The sequence below is a fragment of the Bactrocera oleae genome, chromosome 3 (genome assembly GCF_042242935.1).
Source record: "Bactrocera oleae isolate idBacOlea1 chromosome 3, idBacOlea1, whole genome shotgun sequence".
Lineage (NCBI taxonomy): Eukaryota > Metazoa > Arthropoda > Insecta > Diptera > Tephritidae > Bactrocera > Bactrocera oleae.
The window spans coordinates 17,093,630-17,114,865 of record NC_091537.1 but is presented as its reverse complement, the minus strand read 5'-3'; the positions used below and the strand labels follow the sequence as shown (position 1 = coordinate 17,114,865).

The following is a 21,236-nucleotide window of genomic DNA, read 5'->3' as shown; positions in this document are numbered from 1 at the left end:
TGATTTAGGAGACATTTGGAGATTTTTGAGCAATCAAATACGTATGTACATATGTATTTATACATTAATAATGAGCGCCATGCGTCGTAATGAATTTGCATTGTGAGTATATTTCTATTACTGTAGATTTGTCATTGCGTTGGTTGTTACCGAAATGTTCAGCTGATGTTGACATAAACTCAAACGCATTGGTAGACACAATGGTTTCGAAAGCAAGCAATGTAACTACTCACTAAAAAAATAACTACTGGCTACATCCTCTACAGTGTTCAGTAAAGGAAGCAATTTTTAAAATTATTGAGAAATAGAAAATTCATGAAGTAGTAAAAAACGGCATTTAGGTTATGATGGCTTTATATAAGTTAGAGGTTATATGCGAAACCAGAGTATGAAAAGTCTCCCTTAATAAGGATCTCCCCTATTTTCGCCTTGTTAATCGATGCTCATGAAGAAAACTAAAGTTGATGTAATCGTAACTGAATATGTATGGTAGGATAGCTAGAGCTAGAACTGTCAATATGTCGAAGTAAGATCTAGTCACTGCCATTCCCAGAACAAACGGGTCTACATAACCGAAACGGACACGGATTTTTATTTGACTAAGAACTGGCAACTCGACAAAAAATTACTTGCAGAATGGTTTCCTACCGCTAGAACCAAAAACAATAACCAGGGACAAAGAAAGAAAGGCATGAAAAGTTTTTTTATGATTCATAATACGACAACAAACTCATGATTTATACTCCTACCCAGTCTGAGTCAAGGAAAAACCGACCAAACATTCCTTCCATAAACAATACATAACACCAACTTACAAAATTGGACATAAGGAACCAACTAAAAATATTAAAAAAAGATAAATCGCTAAAATTTTCTCTACACGTATATCCTAAGGTCAATCTTATGTAACATTTGTTCAGCAATGTGACTTTTCTACATTAGATTGGACTTTATTGACAAATAAAGACAAGACGAAACATATCTTGGAAGCTAATAGTCAGGCTCTTCGAGAGTTAAAATCTCGAAGGGACAAACAATATCGTCTGAATTTTCGGTGCAACAACCGATTGCACCGATATTAACACTAGAATTTCGAAGATTTACCATATACATATTTCAAATAGGTCTCTCTCTCTACGAAAATTAGAAGCGTAAGAACAAAATAATCTACAATATTATTCTATACACAATTTAATAAAAATCATGACATTATCGTAAAATATTAAATAGGAATAAAGAGGAAATTGTATAAATAAATGATGCAACCGGTCATCTTGACCGGTTCGTAGTTCTAGTGTTAATATTAGAAAACCCGAGAAATCAAGAAATCAACATATTTTTCGTAACTTCTGCTGATACAGCATGGTAAAAAAGAAGCCTATTCAGCTGGAAGAGATTGCGCCTCGCTTCACCGAACAACCCTCAATATTTGGAGTCAAAGAGTTTCAATGTGGTTGCAAGTTGGACGGTCCATGATCTCACACAAACAAACAAACATTCAAAAGACCACTTGACCCATATCCAGCATGAAATATTGGGCATAAGAAAGCTGTCGCCGCGATGGATTTCGCGTTGGCTAACTCTGGACAATAAGTGCAAGCGTGAGACCGGTTCAGAGCAGAGTTTGACGCAGAGTTTAAGCGCAATCGGAAGAAGTTTAAGCAGCGTTTCGTGAACGTCGATGAAACATGAAATAGATCCATACACAATAGACCAATGAACAGTCGAAACAGTGGAGTTCACACGGCGAACATGCTCCGAAGGAGGCAAAGACGGTCCTATCAGCCGCTAAGGTGATGGTCATCTTTTTCTGGGATTAAGAAAATGTGATCTACGTCGACTACCTGGAAAAGGGGAATTGATCGAATTATTGGTCCGGTTCAATGCCGAGTTCGGCTCACACCTCCAGCGGTACGACGCCAGAATTTGTCGAATGAGGCAACAAACAGCTGCCACATCCATGGTATTTTAGCCCTTTCTGCTTTCAAATTTGAAACTCCGCACTTGGAGCAATCTTTCGGCACACTGTGCTTTTCGGCAGCGTGACAAATGGGTGAAGGCACTAAAAGTGGTTTAATGAATGTGCTCCACACACACTTTGTACATATGTACGTATGTGTGTGTGTTTATATAATTTAGTACAGGTACAAGCGGTATACGCTAAATTGCCATTGCCTTTGAGTTTCTACAACAATTTTGTTGGTTTATGTTGCAGTTATTGCTCAAGTGCGCGACACTCAAGAAATATATGCGGCTTCAAGCAGCAGAAAAAGTATGCAACTACGCGTTTGACTGACTGCATAAGAAGTACAATACTACAGTATATGTGTAGCAAAGGCACTGAAATGCGCACAATGATTCCAGTTGATAGATAGATTGACAAGCAGATAACGTCGAAATTGGGTACACTAGAAACCGGCAAACTAACGGTTAACTTCAAGAGGAAGAAAAGTGGTGCTACAACAAAGCGTTCGTCACAGATACACACATACAAACACAAACACATACAAAGTTTGTAGATTTATAAAGTCTGTAATAAAAGCGGCGGGGAATGGCATGAAAATGGAACGAATTATTTGAATTAAAGAACAAACAATACTTAAGGTGGAGATGTAGGGGAGAAAACAGGTAGTAAGCAAAGAAAAGTGTGTGTGCATATGTATGTGTTATATGAAAAGCATTCTTGACGCGATTAAGCAAACAGAGTCATGTACTTGAACCCTTACAGAGTTGTTTGATAAACTACTAATACTCGCTTGTAATGCAAATATGCGCGCATGCGAATGATTTGCATTTACTATATACATGTATGCGTGTGTATGTATGTGTGTTGGGTGAAATTCTAGCAAATCATGGCACTTATAATCAAGGCGCTCATCCCTCTGCGCCCTTTTCTCACGCACACTTGGCAAAATGAAAATAAACTCAACTGGTACACGCTTTCAAATGACGACATACACATGCACATACAAACACCCGAAATAGATATAAATTACTTTTATGGAGACTACATGTGTTGCGGTGATAATTATTTGGAACGTGACTGCAACCATCAACCGTTGGATTGCATAAATATTGTCAAATAGCAAGCGCTCACACGCATAAAACAATAACAAATGCCATATCATCATAGCGAAGCGTAGAAATAATATACTGCAACAACAACAAGAACAATAGTGCATAGAAGCATGATCTACGAGTGAAAAGAACTTATTCAAAATATTTTCGAGAGCAAATTCACATCCAAACCAAAATAACTTTAAAAATAAAACCAACAACAAATAAAACAGTAACAACAACTTTCAAAAATTACAAAAACAGCAACGACAGCGGCAACGACTAATAAAAAATACAACAACAACATGAAGAACTACAAACAAAATAAAGTCTAAATTACAAAAATCTTTTAAACAATACAAAAACAACAAATCCGGCAAAAACTTTTTTACCCACGTAGGGCGTGAAAGAAAAGTATTTGCTCATAAAAAAATCCAAAAAAAAACAAGAACTTAATTTGATGAATCATGAATGGCGGACGACAAATACAGTGTATTCGAAAAGTCACACTTAGACCGTCCCACCGCCTAGACGGCATGCGTATTTACATATAGACACACATGCGTGCATTTGATACGCATTGGACAGCAAAGGTATACAATACCACAATAAACAAACACACAAACAAAAAGCTGACAAAAAGATGAAAAGTGAGCAGACATCTGAAGCTGCAGACAAATTTTATGGGAACTAATTCTAATGAATGTACGTGCATGTGAGACCTCATATTAACCCATCCTTTAGTACGTGATATGCAGATGTGTTTGTGTGTGTATGTATGTTAATACTTATTTCTTCAACACGACAAATTAGTTAAAGAATTTATCATTTTATTAAGCGGCTCCACCACAACTGGCCATGAGAGTGAACGTATGAGCAGGCGGCACAGAGCAGCGTATGAACAGGAGCACGAAAGAGGCGGTTAAAATAGAAAAAAAAAATAAATATTTTTCTTTCAATTAGAATATGGAAATATAGGTATATGTATGTGCACTTACATATACCTCTTACTAAACGTATGGGTATTTTTATTTTTACTCTATTTGAAACACTGAAAGAATCAGATAGTTGGAATAAAACGCTCCTCCTGCCCTCTCTACCATTCTCACACTCCCTCTCCTTCTAGCTTAGGTTAGGTTAAAAGGCCAACCCTGTTACAATCGCCAAACAGGAATCTCACTTGGACAGCGAAAAACACCGGTCCATTGTGATACCTAAAAAAAAAGCGCTTTGAGCCTAATATTAGTTTCGTCTGTGTCCGATAAGATATTTAGCCTTAATACACGGATGCCTATCAGTAAGAACACCTACGATTGCGGCAAGATGAACTTTGCTGGTAGTTCAGTTGTTGTACTCTAGACCAGAAGGATATCGCAGTCTTGTCATCAACCATCGCCTGCTAAGATCTCTTTATAAGATAAAGATGTAGTTATTCTAGAGACTTGACACATTCGATTTCTCACAATTTATTATGACAAAATAGTTACTCAGTGTACAAGGGTTTATTTTGGACAGAATAATACAGTATACACTGATAATTACCGATTTTTTATACAAATTGACCAATATCGAACTAAAAATAAATCTGCAAACAATAAGTACCGGATAATTTTCGGGTAGAAAGTAAATTAACTTGAAAACATTTTGTGCTATGTCGATTTTTTCAAGAAACAGTTCTACAACTTCTTCAGAAGATTTCTGAATAATGTAAATAGTGACACTTAAATGGCGTTTTGTGGAGGTTTTATTATAATTTGATTAAAGAAGGATTCTACAAGTTCAGAACAACATAAGAGGTTTTTCGAAAATTTGTAAATTTCATTTTCCAAATATTTTGTAATGCCAACTTTTTTCAAGATATCGAGACAATGCCCTCAGAAAATTTACAAATAATGTGAGATATGGAGCCTTTATTCCATTTAATTGTAGATGGAGATTGGAGAGAGATCCAACGAGTTTTTTATAAACCCTATTTTTTTACAGAAGTTTATTGAAACTGATCTACACATTAAGGTTTATCATTCCCTGCTACAAGAGACAGCAAAACTTGGAACCAACAATACAGTCTTGAAATCAACCCAATGTATAAAAGCGACTCAAAAAATCTCTTATGAGCACTTCAATTTTTCCACAATATAACAAAAAATACATTCTCCTCTTCATTCTTGCCTTCAGCACAACCGAAAACATTGACGGCCCTACTTAATTAAGCACTCTATAGGTTTCATTAATAAGCTAAGTTGACATAGTGACAGCAACATGCGATGGCAACAACAGCAGCAGCAACACTGTGAGAGCAAGTGAGCGATATTACATATGTATTTACCCAAGAATTCTGGGAAATTGAAAAAAAGAAGAAGCAAAGCATTTAATTCGAATATTTTTTTCGTGAAAATTTTTTCAACAAATAAAAAATCAATGGATGTTCGTCTGTCGTCTGGATGCGATCAATTTGTCTGGCGCGGCTTTTAAAACGCTTTCCACAGACCTAGACATTTAATACATAGTACATTATGGTCCCCCAATCTATGTGGTTGGCGATGCTTGGTTCGCCTGTGTCTCATCTATAAATGCAATGCATTCGATGGATCGATGTACATATGGCAGCCAGAGACAAACCAACCAGATACACCGATATACAGACGAACATGAATTTTAATGTTGATATTTTTAGCCGGATTTAATTTATGAACGGCAAGGTGTGAGCGCAAGAGGCGGGGCCGTCACCCAAGTGAGCGACGAATAATAAGCTGCTGTAAGCATGGTTGGCGGTCACTTTGATAAGATGATTTAAAATAAAGATAAATTAATGGCAGCAGATAAATTAAAAATGGAAAATGGAAAATGGGAAATTATTTAAGTGGTTATATGTATGACATCGAGACGTTATACTCGTATAGACATACATATGTACATGTGCAGTCAGCCATTGGCTGTTAATGTGAAAGGGATTAATTGGGGTAAGATATTAAAAAAATAAGTTAAATGTATTTATATTTTACGATTCAGCACTCTTTGAAGAAATCGAAATAAAAATTTTGCTGGCGCTTAATTTCGAATTTTCTTTTTGGCATTTAAGTATCGCTTAATTAATTGAATCTATAAATACTCGAAAATGAAAGGCGATTATATACACACGTATATCGCAGTATATGCAAATTTGCATATATTCTATATATGTATAGCACAAGTGCCTAAATTTGTCAGACGATTAAATGTTGGTTATACAATGTTTACGATTATGGGCTTGGTTGAAAATCGTTCACAGTAGACTAAATAATGATTTCAGGAAAATATGTTGCCAAATTAATTGCTATTAATTTACATATGTAGACAGGAAATATAAAATAAACGGGAATAAAAGTATATCGGGTTAGTGAACGAAGTAACTAAAATACAACTACGTTTCAGCTAAGGGTTAACCGTCACCAGAACATCTTTTTGTATCTATGTGACACTACTTTCTTCATTCGATAGACACGTTTGCTGACGTCACTTTAGCAATTACAGGGTGTTCCGTTTTTCTTGTTTACATATACAGCAGTTCTTTCTCTTCTGTTACAATACTAACCGAATTTAGTTTACAACGTTGCTCTACGTGTGATATTTATGCGCAATATTTGTAAATCCCGTTAATAGCCTTCAAAATAAAATTGCAGCAAAAAACAGCACTACGTGAAATACTCTATAGACAAACTTGTAAAGAAAGTCGAATAACAGGGCAAACCTGCTCCGAAGGCGGAAAGGTGATGACCACCGCTTTGTGGTATTCGACTTTCTGGAGAAAAGCAAACACGATGAAATGGCTTCACTATACAAAATTATAGAGCCGATTCGACGCCAATTTGCAGAAAATCCGCATAATTTGGCGAAAAAAATTTGCTTTTCCGCCATAATATTTCACAAGCTTTCATTGCTTCTATCGCCAAGACCAAATTGGTCTAACTAGGCTACGAACTGCTGCCTCATTTAACGTATTCTTCTGATTTGGCCCCATACCAGTTGTTCGAATCGAATCGAATCGAATAGGGGTCGTTTTGCCGCCACGGAGGCCTATTTTGCAGACCTCCAGTATTTTTCAAACAAGCTAAGTTGGGACAACGCTCGCAAGATCTAAAGAAACCGTGTTGAGTAATAATTTTTTTTTTTTTTTTTTAAATTATCGTTTGTAGTTTAAGAACTTAATGGATGGTTGTATTTAAAAAATATATATATTCACTTTCTCAAGTCCATGTAAGTCGTAGCTACAAGTATTACTAAAACGTTTTCTTCGCTAAAATTACAGACCTACAAACAAAAATTACTTGAGAAACAGTAAACAGAAGTATTAAGCACTTTCTCACACAAAAATTTAAATTAAAATTCATAACCTGCATTTATGAATTCCATCAGCTATTCATGGCACCGATCACAAAGACAGAGCAATAAAATAACATCGATTGGACTATAATAACAATGAAGGAGAACAAAAATATGCACAACAAAATGATAATTTTAATATTTCATGTCTTATCAGCAAATTACATCGCAAATCGTTTTCTGATGGCTCCCTAATAATAGCGCAAGCTTCCCACAAAAACGATGCGAAACAAAACGAAACTCGCCCAGGTCCACGTCTGTTGAGAGGTCTATATGGCTGTGTGTGTATGAACACACAGAAATTCATGACAAGCGGTAAAGCGCGGCCGCTTCCTTTGGATGACTAAGAATCTTTTATTTTACTATTTTTATTTATTTATTAATATTTTTTTTAGTCAACATCATTGGTTTATCAGGCATTTATCACATCGAGTGTGAATTGTGTCTTCTTCACATCAATTTAGTTGTATTCTCTGTTCGGCTTTTGCGCACCGCTCCCAGCAACGACGGCAACAACAGCACGTCCAGTGCGACGACATGCAAATTACTCGTATGCACACTAGTTTGCAAATATCAACAGCTACTCTTACAACAACACTACCCTACCCCCTGTCAATTCACTTTGAGTTGGCCAAGTTCTGTGCGGAGTTGCCACTTACTACTGCCGCCTACCACCACGCAGTCGGAAGCGAGAGTTTTGCAAGACTTAGCGGACGTTGCAATTAAGTGGACGCCATGGTGACTAGACAAAAGCGACACAAGAATGTTGTCACTTCCAAATACAACTACAACTACAAGTTACATGTTATTGCTGTTGTTATTGTAGCCTAGAGTGCGTCTATAATATTTCACGCCTTCTCTTTCCACACGCCTCAACCAGAGTGAGTATTTAAATTGTTGTTAATGCGTTGATAATGAATAGCGCAAAGTCAATGGAAAAAGTTTTGCTGTAGAATGCAAGACTAACAACAATACTCAATGAAAGTTTGTGAATAAAGGGTATATCATTATGTTATTAAATATAAATAAACCGTTCTTATTAAAATATTCTTGTAGTCTAACTTTTGTAATGGCATAATTATGAATTAAAGTTAGGTTAGGTTAACTGAATGAGGTTAAAGATAAAGCTTCAGATAGAGCTAAAATATCCTTAAAGATATGAAAGATTAAATGCTATTCTTGGAAGAAAAAAGTCATGTTACACATCTTTCTGATAGACTTGCAATATTATTCGACACCTTTAGTCTGGATCAATTTTCAGACACGCTTAAACTTATTCACAAACTGCAAACCAAAGAATTTATAATAGATACTGTTGACTACTCACACTACTTTTACAGTGGAATTACTGCGGTTAGAAAGCCTGACCAAAATAGAAAATAGCTAGGGTTCACGTAATGGGAAGGAGCCGGTTTATATATCAATTCAGCATTCCTAAAAATTATTTGGAGAATATTTTCTAGCGCTACAATAACAACAGCATGACCAAAATTCGTAACCGTTTAAGAGCTCTTGAAACCTTTTGGACCTTTGATACCTCTGAATAGAACAAAAATAGTAAAACCCAGCTTGAAATATGTATATCTCCAAAATAGTATGTACTAAGAAAAGCTCGCAAACTCCATCTGAATTTAGATCAAAACGGCAAATTTCCTAAACGCATGCTTCATATATTAAACATATAACCCTGCTGTAGTTCAGTTTGAGGCCTTGTAGGCGCCGTCCGGGATCGCCTTCAGTTCCCTCTGCGAATTTTCTTTTACGGCCTCAATCGAGTCGCATGGGGCCAAATCCGCTGATTACGGTGGTGACGGATGTTTTCGCGCAAACGCATCAAAACGCTCAAATAATACTCTTTATTGACCGTCTGTCCTTTTGGAACGAGTTCATGATGAACCAAACCGTAAATATCGAAAAAGAACAATTTCCGGAAACTTTCTGGTCTTAATTACAGGAATGCTATAGTGGTCCGATATCGGCGGTTTCGACAAATGAGCAGTTTCGAGGGGAGAAAAGGAAGTGTGCAAAATTTCAGATCGATATCTCAAAAACTGAGCGACTAGTTCTTATATATACAAACGGGCGGACAGACCGATAGACGGACATGGACATCAGTTGGTCACGTTGATCATTTATATATACATTTTAGTGCTACAAACTTCGTGGCAAACTTAATATACCCTGTTCACGGTATAAATATTGGTAAAAAAAAACCAGGTGCTTTCGATAATCGAAGGCGAATTCCGTTGTATAGCATAACTACCTAGAAAAACTTGGCATATAATTAAGAACTAAAACATTTTCTCGGCATAATAGATATTTTCATTATTCAAGTCCTTCATTTGAGAAAAAGAAGCACGTGCACTTAATTTGTCGAATAAAAATATCGGAAATCTCACCAAAAATACTAAAGTACCTCGCACAAACACCACACAAAAGTTAACGCTCCAATTATACCCATTATGTGCCATAAATAGTATGATATTACTATAGCGAGTTGCTAGAATAAAGGCACCAGCCAACACCATCCATTCAAAGCTTATTTTAGGGTGATTTCTTTGAAATTAGTTACGCTTTACCTTTAATTGAAACGATAGCGCTGATGTTAAGACAGGATATTGCACCATTTCACGCAAGAAAAACTGCTAAAAAAATTGCAGTCAAATAAAAAAACAACAACTAATTGTTGAGAAAAAACAACTTAAACAGACAGCAACACACTGCAATCAGGCAATCGGGCAATCAGAGACGATTAGCGAATTAAATAAATGAAATTGCCTCCAACCAAATCCAAGTATACCACAACAACAACAGCAACAATAAATGAGAATTACTGCAGTAACATTGCGGCATAACGCCTGCAACAGCAAAAGGTAGGTACATATATATATATATATTTGTAAGTATGTATGTAGTCACATCCGACGCCAAGGATGAGTCATAGCTGAGGTATGAGCGGCCGATGAGTGCGCGAAATTTTAATAGCGACAGCGGATGGTTAGCGGTGGTGCATTTCATTGTCTGGCTGGCCCGCTGGCTGCCGCGTGTAAAAGTTTCGCAAAAACAGAAAGCATTTTGCGAAAGGCAGCCTGTAATAAGAAGTAAAAGATTTGGAAAAAACCCACGTACAAACAGGCAGTCAGCCAGCCACTGAGTCAGTCAGTCAGGCAATCGAAAGCGACGGCTAGAGCAAGCCAACTGCAACAAGGCAATCAATACAAACAACAGCAACAAGAGCACATGCGCCTCTGCAACGAAGCATATGCATCATAGACAGTTATTGTGTATGCGCCGGCAGAGTTAGCGGCGATCATCCAGCTGTTGCCGGATTGACAGCGCGAGCACCAGCCCGCGCCTCAGTCTGTCCATTCGTCCGTCGTTTGCTCGTCCAATTCATTCATCGACGCTTTGTTGCCAACCGACAGTGGCACTAACCACAGCACACGGCAGCGGTAACCGAGACGACTTTAGCACTTTTTCGCAGGGCCGCGGCTTAAGTCGGCGGCGTCGTGGAGTATTGCTGCTTGTACAATTCTCAATTAAATTGTGGCAAAGCAATGCAAATTTGTTTGAGAGTTCGCGGTTTTTATGTTTGCTTACGAATTTTTTCTGTTTTGTTTTATCTTTTAGTTTCCGAAGTAATAATGCACATAATTGCTCATTACACGGCGCTGAATGGTGGTGGGTGGCAACGTAGTTGAGGCAGGGCAAATGCAAATGTCTACTCAACGTTTGGCGAGTGTCAATATTTACTTACTGTCATTTCTTACTTTGCTTTTTTGGTTTTCTCTTGAAGTTTTGATTTTGTTTGCTTCGTTCGTTTGTAATTTGCTTGTAATGTCATTATTTCACTATTTTGTTGTTGCCTCTTTTTTATCCACTCGCATAATTACTTAGTTAGGAAAGCTATTAACGCTGGTGTTTTCCTGTCAGGTGGGAGTAGCGAGTTTTTCCAAAAACCGGAGTCATTAACGAGGTATTTATGTACAATGTAAATAAGTATCACGGAATATGTTTCTGAGTAGTCTAGTGTCTAGTTGCTATCAAGTTAAATGATCAAGAATTTTCGCAAAGAAAGCCACAATGATTTAGAGTTAAATTATGGTATGGTAGAACGTATACAAAATATGTTTTCACAAAAGTAAAAGTATATATGTATACAACATATAAAATATGCTAAATTGGTAAATGTCCAAATTGTTAAATTTTCGGAAGTTATTAAGCGATTCCTTAATAAATATTTTTCGCCAGCTATTATGCGAATATCTGTTTTGAAGGCAAAAAAACTCTATTTGGAGTGACAGCCGATCATACGAAAGTGGAATTACCCCGATCTAACTCAGTTGGGATCGGTAAGTCCGAAGCTAATTCACGCGACTTTCGATTTTACATTAACCAAATTATATTCACCCAGGGCTCTTGTGGTATAGCACAGCTTTTATTTATTGGACAAAAGGAGAACCTTAAAATTTTTTAGTCAAGGACTAATCAGTTTTATTAGAAAATTCACAAAGGGGTGTATTATAGATAGCCGATCAGCCGCTGGTTTTTACTTTAGTTTTGGTGAAAGTTGTATTCGAATCCAAGCCTTACATAGCTTACTTTTATTATGTCATAAAATTGCTTATCAATAAAAAAAATATGAGTAGAACGAACGGAGGGACATCAAGGTCTCTCCACCAGCTGGAATGGGTATATTTTCACTCTTAGTTAGTAAATCCTCAGGCAGAGACAAATTCAATGATCAATAGATTCTTCCAATATATTTAAAACATTAAAGAATAGTTTAAATAGGCAAAATTGTGCAACAATTTCTATATATTAGTGAACCAACAACATACTGTTAACTAAGTGAACCTAAAGTAAATAAAAAAACTAATTCAATCACAGAAAATCAAAATTGAACATAGACTGTTAGTAAAATCTAAAAGTACACTGGGTAGCAGAACTACATTCCAAAAATAATTACAGGTGATGGTCCAAAGTTATTCGACGAACTGCCGTCTAAAAAGTAATTAGAATTGTGTCAAAAGAAAATAAGATATTAACATGTTTTAATTAAACTTTGATTCACCATCCATTGAAGGAGCTTCTGCCATATGGAAGTCATAAAATATTACAACAGACCTCGAAATAGTTGAAAACTTTATGATCCTTCATTTCGATAGCTAACAACAAGCCTCTTATCTCAAATCGAAAGGTAGACACAACTAGGAATCTATCCAATGTGTTGACGTCCGCTAGAAATATGATAAACGATATGTAGATTTTGTATTTTATTCTTTGTGCAAGTTTGAGTGATAACAGTTGTTCTTTATTCGGATCTAATTCCATACTAACCCCGTGGTATTTGATATTTTCGAACTTTTTTTTGTTTGTAATCAACAAGCTGTTATTTGACCGCAAAAGTGTGCCCGCATATTTGACGGCGAATAAGCGCCAGGCTTTGCTTCCGGTGCGTACAAAACACACAAAATATTAAACAAACTAAAACAGTAAAAACCGAATAGGCCGTAATAAAAAAAGTAGATCTACATGCTTATGAAATGCGGCAGCATCCAGGTAGGAAAGTCAATATTAGACACATGTTCAAGATATCAAATTATAAGGCAAATAAAACATCAGGAAGCGACAACAAGTAAGGCGCTACAATCAAATTGACAAAGGGAAGGAATTGCTGGCGCTTATGACAAAACTCTCATTATAATATATATACATATATAGGAAAGTTGAATATAAAATAAGACACCTTAAATATTTAATTTATAATTAAATGTGCTTAAGAATCTAAACTCTAACTCACCTGTCGTATCCATGTAAACAATTAATATGCTAAAAACGATTGCGAACGACAGAATGCATAGCACAACTGGCAATAGTTGACGATATCGTGACGGGCCTAGTAGTCGGGGATCGTATTTCTGTGACTTTTTACATCCGCTTGACGATGACGACGATGCCGCCGCAGCTGCTGCTGCTGCCGCGGCCGCCGCCGCTGCCTTGGACGTGGACTTTAACGATGTAGATGATGTCATTGTGTGTTGGTGTTGCTGATGCTGATGATGGAGATGCTGTAAATGGTGATGTTGATGATTACAACCTTTATCACTGTCACTTGTGCCGCAACCGCCGCCGCCGCCACCACAACAACCGCTCGCTAGCGACTTTTGACAGCAATTACTGTTATTTGGTTGATTTTGGTTTTGTTGTAGAAAATGTGGCGCAAGTCTTGTCGGCGTTGAGAGTGGCGAAGATACTGTGCTGGCTGATGGTGAACTTAAAGCACTACTTACACCACTGGCACAACCATCGCTGATGGCGTGTATGGGTGAGGCACGCGGGTCGGCGGTGTAGTAATCAACACTGTGGCGTTGCAGTTGTGGATGTCGGCTATTACAGTTGTCCGCCGTTCGACTGAAGCGATGCTGCAAGTAATCTGGCTCATCCACCGATTTAGCGTGCACGGCTTGCTCTTGTGCGGTAGCTGCTTGTGCTGACCACCGTAATGTCGTGGACGGCGTACAGTCTACACAGTCTTTGGTGGTACTCGATCTACTGTTTGCATTCGTTATGTAAACATCGTCATCTTCATCGTCACAATTGAGATCGATATCATCGATATAAGCCAAAACCATCGTATTCACATCGACCCCATCCGTATTATAGGCGAATTTATTATCCAATGCATCCACATGTTGTTGTGTGTGGCTGCTTGTAGTCGTGTTGTAAGTTCGCACAGGCGTTAAACGTGGAAAGGCGTCGTTGAAATGCGTCTCATGCGGCTCAGCTCGCGCGGCGCTACTGAAATTGGTCTGCTCCGCTGTGGCGCTTGTTAGTACACCATTGGAATTGAGTTGCTTCGCAGCGTTTTTCGCTGACTTAGTGGGCGTATTAGAACCACTCGTAGTGCCCGCTCCCGCCGAGTGATGTCGCCTATGATGTGCGTGCGATTTATTTGAATTTTGACGCGCTGTCAACTCGGCTCGTTGCAATTGCTCGATCGCCAAGTCGGGATGCGCTGAGAATTTCGTCGACATCGTCTTACTTTTTAGTTCTTAGGCTTTAGTAGGTTTGTTTTAGAGGTTAGGTTTTTGAAAGCAATAATTTTTTTTTTTTTCTTCAGGTGGTCTTAGAGTTTGCCACTTGAATTTACGAGAAGTAATGTTTTCCGTTTACAGTGACTTATGTAGCACATTTTGTTTTATTTGCACATTAGTTTTTCTTTACAAATGTTTCAAGCTGAAAAAAAAGTAATGAGGGTATAAGTTAGTAAAGTTTGAAAGGATATGCATACAAATATGGTATAATTAGTATTAAAACAACAGTTACAATATACGAAACCTAATTTTTAAGAAAAACCCATTTTATGAAAGAGTTTTCAATCACTTTTTACGGTAGAATCTTCAAAACTCCGAAGGGAGTCTAAATGATAGTATATATTTCTAACCTTTCACCAAAAAACTAGCTATTAAGGTCCCCTATTTGTAACTCTACCATGATGAGCTGAAAATTCGGGAAGCATACGAAAACCTCAACCTGTGAGGAGGAAATATAGGAGTACAAAGGAAGCGAAGAGGATTCTCACGAAGGTTGGGTCCATTTATATATAGAAACCTGAATTTATATAAGATTAAAGGCTCTCAGCTCAGCTATATTCTCAAAACTAATTCTAATATAATTCTTGTATAAGACTACTAAAAATGCAGAGGACTAAAGTACTATCGTTTATTTCTTTTCCAATGAGCGAACTCTGTTCCAATGAGAGTCACGTCTAGGAGGGCGAAACAACCAATAATTAATTGTAGCTAAAGCTAATGATCATTTGTCCACTAAGAATATCGCGATGGCGCAGAAGTATTGTAATTTGGTCTCGCTGTATATAGATCTATCGAAAAAACTTAAAACTAGTCAACACTTTTTCAAAGCGGTGAGTACTCATACTAATAACGAAACCCTTTGCTAATAATATCGCATTGGCGCGTGCCCAAATATTTCTTAATATTCGAAATTACAATCGTATGCGTACTAAACCAACATGGAATGGAATGTAGAAATAAAAATTCAAGGGAAAAGTGCAATGACCCGAGCTAGAGATGATATAAAAAGTAAGCGACGGCAGTACTGTACTACAGGAGAGCTAAGATCACTTTATGGAGTATGTGTAAGGAGCCTGTGAAGCAAGGATGCCAGCTTGCCGACAACAAACAAACATTCCCGGTAGGTTAGTTAAAAATGTATAGCAAATTTGCTGAGGCTCCAACTGCCGTCAAGCAATGCAATGTGATTCGTATCCGAAAAAAAAAAAAATTTTTTTTTATCATACTTAAAAATATTTTTCGTAAACAGGGAAGTGCATATGAATATACTGTATTTGCTTATGCAGCGAGCGGAAAAAACTGAAGCATGAAATACAAAGCGCATGCGGCATAAGGTACGAACGAAGTAAAACAAAAAATAGTTTTTAGGTCCCACCTGTCAAAAACGCACAGCAACACACACAAACGAGTTCAAGCAGCACAACAAACATATGACGCGCTTTAAAGTGGAAATATGAAGACCATAACGACTGCAGCGCATGGAAGCCGGAGTTAGCGAGTACACAAAGGAACCACCGAAATTTAAAATTTACAAAAAAAAAAACAAAAAATCCATTAAATATGTGGCATTTCGAACTAAATTAAAAAGGCAATGAAACAACGCATTCAACACCGAAGACGGAACCAGCGAGTAGTTAGACAGCCAAAAAAGCGCGCAGAAATGGAAAAAATTAAATAATTTTTTTTTAATAAAACTGAATGAACTATAAGAATGAGGTGATGGTGCAACATAAAAACAGTCGTCAAACACATACATAAATATGTATTTATACACATGCACATTTGTATTGTAAGTATTTTTAGCTTGGTACTTGTGCGCCTGCGCAACAGCCGAGCCGAGCGAACCTAATGAAATGAGTTCAACAGCAGCAGGCAACAGGCAGTCAGCGTGCAACAACAAGACCACCGGTAGGTAAGCAAGAAAAATACAACATGTAAAAACACAACAACAATAATAATAAAAACAAAAAGCAAGTGAGTTTGTACACAGTCTAAGCAAGCAACAACAGGAGGCAAGCAATAATAATAACAACCACTACATCAGCCAGTGAGTACTTGTAAAACATAAACAACGAAAATAGCAAAAATAATAAAAACAAAAAAAACGTCCGTGGCAACAGCGTCAGAAGCAGATGTTTTTCCACCAGCCGTCCATCATGCGCTACACCGCTTCTTCAGCAGCACCGTAATGAACTACGCCGAAGTCGTCGTCGTCGTCATCAGCGCCGTCGTGCTTCAGCAGCATTGCAGTCGGAAATTTATGAACCATAACGTACATACAATTGTCCGTCCATCCGTCCAACAGTCCACTCACTGGCTGTGTTGCTCTTTATCATTACCGCCATGTCAGAGTAGGGGCGGCGAGTCGCTGACAAGAATGTGCCAGACGTTCGACTCGCACGCAAATCAACGTAGCAGCCGAGGCAACAGCGGAGTTAAACGAAGTTTGTGAAAAGTATTAGCAAAGTAATGGGCGGTTGGTAGGTGAGTGCCATGAGAGGGTTTGGGGCGTTGGCAAATTTTTAATCCATTATGTTTATTGGATTTGGGTGTTAGCTAGAGCTTTTGTAGTGGCTGCGGCATTAAAAGCAAGCTTTTTTCATTTTGTTGAGAGTATTTAATTTCGTTTTTGATATTGGTTTAAATTGTATGAGAAGGAAATGAAGTGAGAAGATTAGCTTATTAATGAAGTTGTGAGTAGCCCGCTCAATTTCCAAAAGAAGTTTTGAAATTTTTATTGGGAAAAAAAATTAAATAAAAACTGGCAACACAACAGTTTCGCAGTAACATTATCAAGTTTATGTTAGGTTAAGAGGTCCTAATCAGGGATCTCACAGCAACAGCTTAGCTAGTAACTAGGTAAAATTTTATATAACCTGAACGATGTTTGCATCAACCAAAAGGAAACGTCGGAGACCCCGCCAAATATATTAATATATATAGCGTGATGAGCCGAGTCGATTTAGCCAATTCCGCCTGTCTGTCTGTCCGTATATAAGCGAACTAGTTAGGTAAATAAGTTGATTTCTCGCCAATCCACGAATAATCCCACTTGAATAGCTAGAGATGCGGGTCCTTTGTGATACCCAGAACTCCTAGATATGTATTAAAAAGACCGTCGCATATCGACAAAACACCTAGTGCCTACCAAAAATTTATTGAGGCGGCTAATATCAATTCCAGCCACTTCGCCGGGTTCGTCAAATGTATGGCAACCGAGATGCTTCAACCTTAGCCTAGCGAAAGTTTTACAGCGGAGGAGAAAGTGTCTGGATGTTTCCAACTCATCTTCCTCATTGCAACTTTGACAAGTTGCGTCCTCCAAAATCTTTAGCATCACTGCGTGAGTACCAATGGGACAGTGTCCAGTTAGTAAGTCTATCATTGCAGCGATGTGAGCCCGGCTAAAAGCTGTCAATTCAATAGGCTCTCTCACTCTCGGCAAGGCGGCTTCTGCAACGCCACAAGTGCTGATTACTTTCTCACATTTGACGGCTACTACTTCTGCTTGAAAGACACTACAGTGGTCCGGCAGTCTTTACATCCCAAATCTCATAAATCCCTTAGTTTTTGAGGCATCGATTTGAAATTACGCACATGTCCTTATTCATCCAAGAAGTTGCTCATTTTTCGAAATCGACGATATCGAAACACTATAAGCTGTAGCTGCCATAAGAACCGATCAATCAAAATCAAGTCTTTGTATGGAAAAAATTTCTTTTTACCAAGATATCTTCACGAAATTTAGCATAGATTAATAACCATAACAGCGCTACAATCTCCGAACCAAATTGTTTAGATCAGACGACTTTCGCCTGTAACTGCCATACGACCAGACCGATCAAAATCAATAGAAGAATAGAATATAGATGTTTTTATACCATTTTATGCTATAAGAAATGCATCTGTGAAGGGTTTATAGCTTAGGTCTAGCAGAAGTTGTTTTTTCGGCAAAAAGTTTGATTTTTTTGTGCAGGTCCAAGTTATTGTATTGCTTAAAATGTACTTTACTAGCAAGTTTTATAGTACAGATTAAGATCCCGTTTTTTATGTTGTTTCGAATAGTACGAGTTCTCAAAATCTCGAGGCTCTCCTTCGCCTGAAATGACCCACCAAAAAAGTGTACTTCCGAAGATTGGTTCAGTAGCCGCCAGTTTGTATAAAAATGTCAATATAAAATTTATTCATACACTCAAATACATGTTTAATAAAACCTGAAAGAGAGATTATATTCCTTTTCCCTTACTCACAGTATATAATGTTTGACGTTATCATTTTAGGCCGTTTTTGAGGACTCTAGACTGGCCTTACCGCCCCTTAAATGCCATCCAATATTCATGCTTTACATTTGGAACGAAAAATATCAATGCCATCTATAAAAAATGTATCGATATTTACGTCATCAACTGCAAAAAAATATTGTAACATACTTAAAAGCTTTTGCAACTCTGACATTAACCAATAAATGCGGAAGGAATTTTAATAACAGTAAATTGTATATTTTATAAAGACTAAAATATTTGTGACAACCAAAAAAGTGACTTACGAATATAATGAGAGAAATGCATTAACGGCATCGCATGATTGCCACGAAAAAGAACCATAACACGCGACATGAAAATTAACTGAAAATGAACTGTTGGAACAAAATTAATTCATGACATTTCACTTTCATTTAAGAAGGTGCAAAGAAATTGAATAAATACGAGTGTGAGAAAAAGGCTTGTTAGATGAAAATTATGCACCGCAAGTGCCATGCAGTGCCACATGCAACATTGCATTTAATTTAAGCAAACTAAAAGTGTTGCACTTGGTGAAAATTATATAAATTCCGATTAGATTTTGGGCAACCGAAATAAATTTACGCGCATGGTTAAGACAAGGAAAAGAAATAAATATGCTTTGAAGTTTTAATGGCGGCGTTAGTGCACACCATCCCAGTGGAGAGAAGCGCCTCATGTGGCGCGCAGACGCTGGTGCAAATTAAAACGCTACAGGTGTTTACATCAAAAGGACTGTGTACATGGATTCCAGCAAGTTGCTAAAAATCCAAGTGCAAGTATTTTAAGAGGCCGGAAAAAAAGTAAAACAGGAAAATGCATAGTTATTGGGAAAACGAATAAATTTTACCGTAAGCCAAGGCAATAAATGTCTGCTGAGAAAAAAAGAAAAATATACAGAAACATAGAAACAGAATACGACCGAAAGTGACTACGATTTTATTGTCCAGAACAAAACAGCGTGCAAATTTAATTGCATAATCCAGACGCTTTTATGTGCTGCCGCTCCACAAACAAATCCCTGAAACTGCAAATGGGTTTTAATAGCTGGAATGCAGTGGAAGTGGTTATGTAAAATGTATCGAAACATGCAGCAATTCAATGGCGAGAGAAAGCGTAGGAAAATAGACATAAATATTGCAATTGTTGTTAGAAAAGAAAGTACTGCTTTATAGCTATATATATGCTTGTAGAAGCAAAGTGGAATAGTATAGCGGATATTATCCATATACCGTTTTAAGTGTATGGGCTTACTGCGACAGGCCAATCCTTTAAATAATTGGTCTAAGGATTCATTGCATGAATTCTCAGAAATGTTAGATGCTATAGTTTGCCTGTACATTTTTTGTAATTGTAAACCTCAGCAAACTTTAAATTTGAAATACAAAATTCTTCTCCAAATAGCGGTTCGAAAACCATTCATTAATATTTATAAGTAATGCTCTAAATAAAAAAGTTTAAAGTACACTTAATCCGCTTATGAAAAATTACCAAATTTTCTTTGAATGGATGAATGAATTTTGAGTTAGATTTTTTAAAATAATAGATGAATTCGTGATTTTTGCATGACAAACACGAAGAAACAATCTTCTTTTTATAAATATATATTATGATATATGAACACGAGTAATTTCGTCTAATGGTGTTTGAACATTTACTCAACACATTTTTAGAAATTGATTTGATATTTTGATGTATTATAATCAAGTACTTCGATGATATTTAGCATATATTCATCTCCATTAATCGAAAACGAAATTGATTTTTTTATTAATTTTTTACATCACCTTTCTAGTAATGGTAGCAAAGCTTTAATATCCTTTAAACCCACTTTTTATCCCTTTTCATCAATTGGATGTATGCGAGTAATTAGTTTCGCCATAAATTTTGTTACAAAGTTTGTAATGCACACAGTGAGGACAAATTCGCAGAAAAAAGTACTGTATCTACTCATATAAAACCAACAGTTCAGTGTTTGCTTTACAAAGCTGTTGAAAAAGACGCAAGTGAAATTTATGAGCTTCTCAAAAAACTCATTATTTCGAGAATGTTTGTTTACCACACTATTGATCGTTTTTCCTCAAGGGTCTACAGAATGAGAAGTGGTTGTTCTCGCGTGGTTGGAACCAATTCAGACATAAAAACTGTTCGTGAAAGAAACCTCCGTAGGAAAAAGAAAACTATGTCAAAGGAAATGGATATAGCAAACAGATTAATATCAAGACTTATTCGAACTCATCTCCACATGAAAGCCTACCCTCGGTCAACTGGTCGTCTTCTAATAACGCGCTTAAAGCAAATTAGGCTCAGAAGATGCAAGCGGCGTCTTCAGGGGCACACGGTCAACAGATATGAAAGTAATCTTTTTACAGTTGAAAAAATGTTCACTGTTTAAGAAGTTTTTAATAAGCAAAACGAAAAAATTTACGCTAAAATTTTAAAA

At 37.1% G+C, this 21,236-nt stretch overlaps 1 protein-coding gene across 1 annotated transcript in view; it reads right to left on the bottom strand.

Moving 5' to 3' along the window:
- Positions 1 to 21,236, bottom strand: part of S (EGF receptor activation regulator Star) — an 84,047-nt gene that overhangs the window by 16,099 nt on the left and 46,712 nt on the right. Inside the window, exon 2 of the mRNA XM_014247670.3 lies at positions 13,220 to 14,655. Coding sequence (XP_014103145.2) covers positions 13,220 to 14,453 — 1,234 coding nt within the window. The 5' untranslated portion in view covers positions 14,454 to 14,655. The remainder of the gene's footprint in view (positions 1 to 13,219; positions 14,656 to 21,236) is intronic.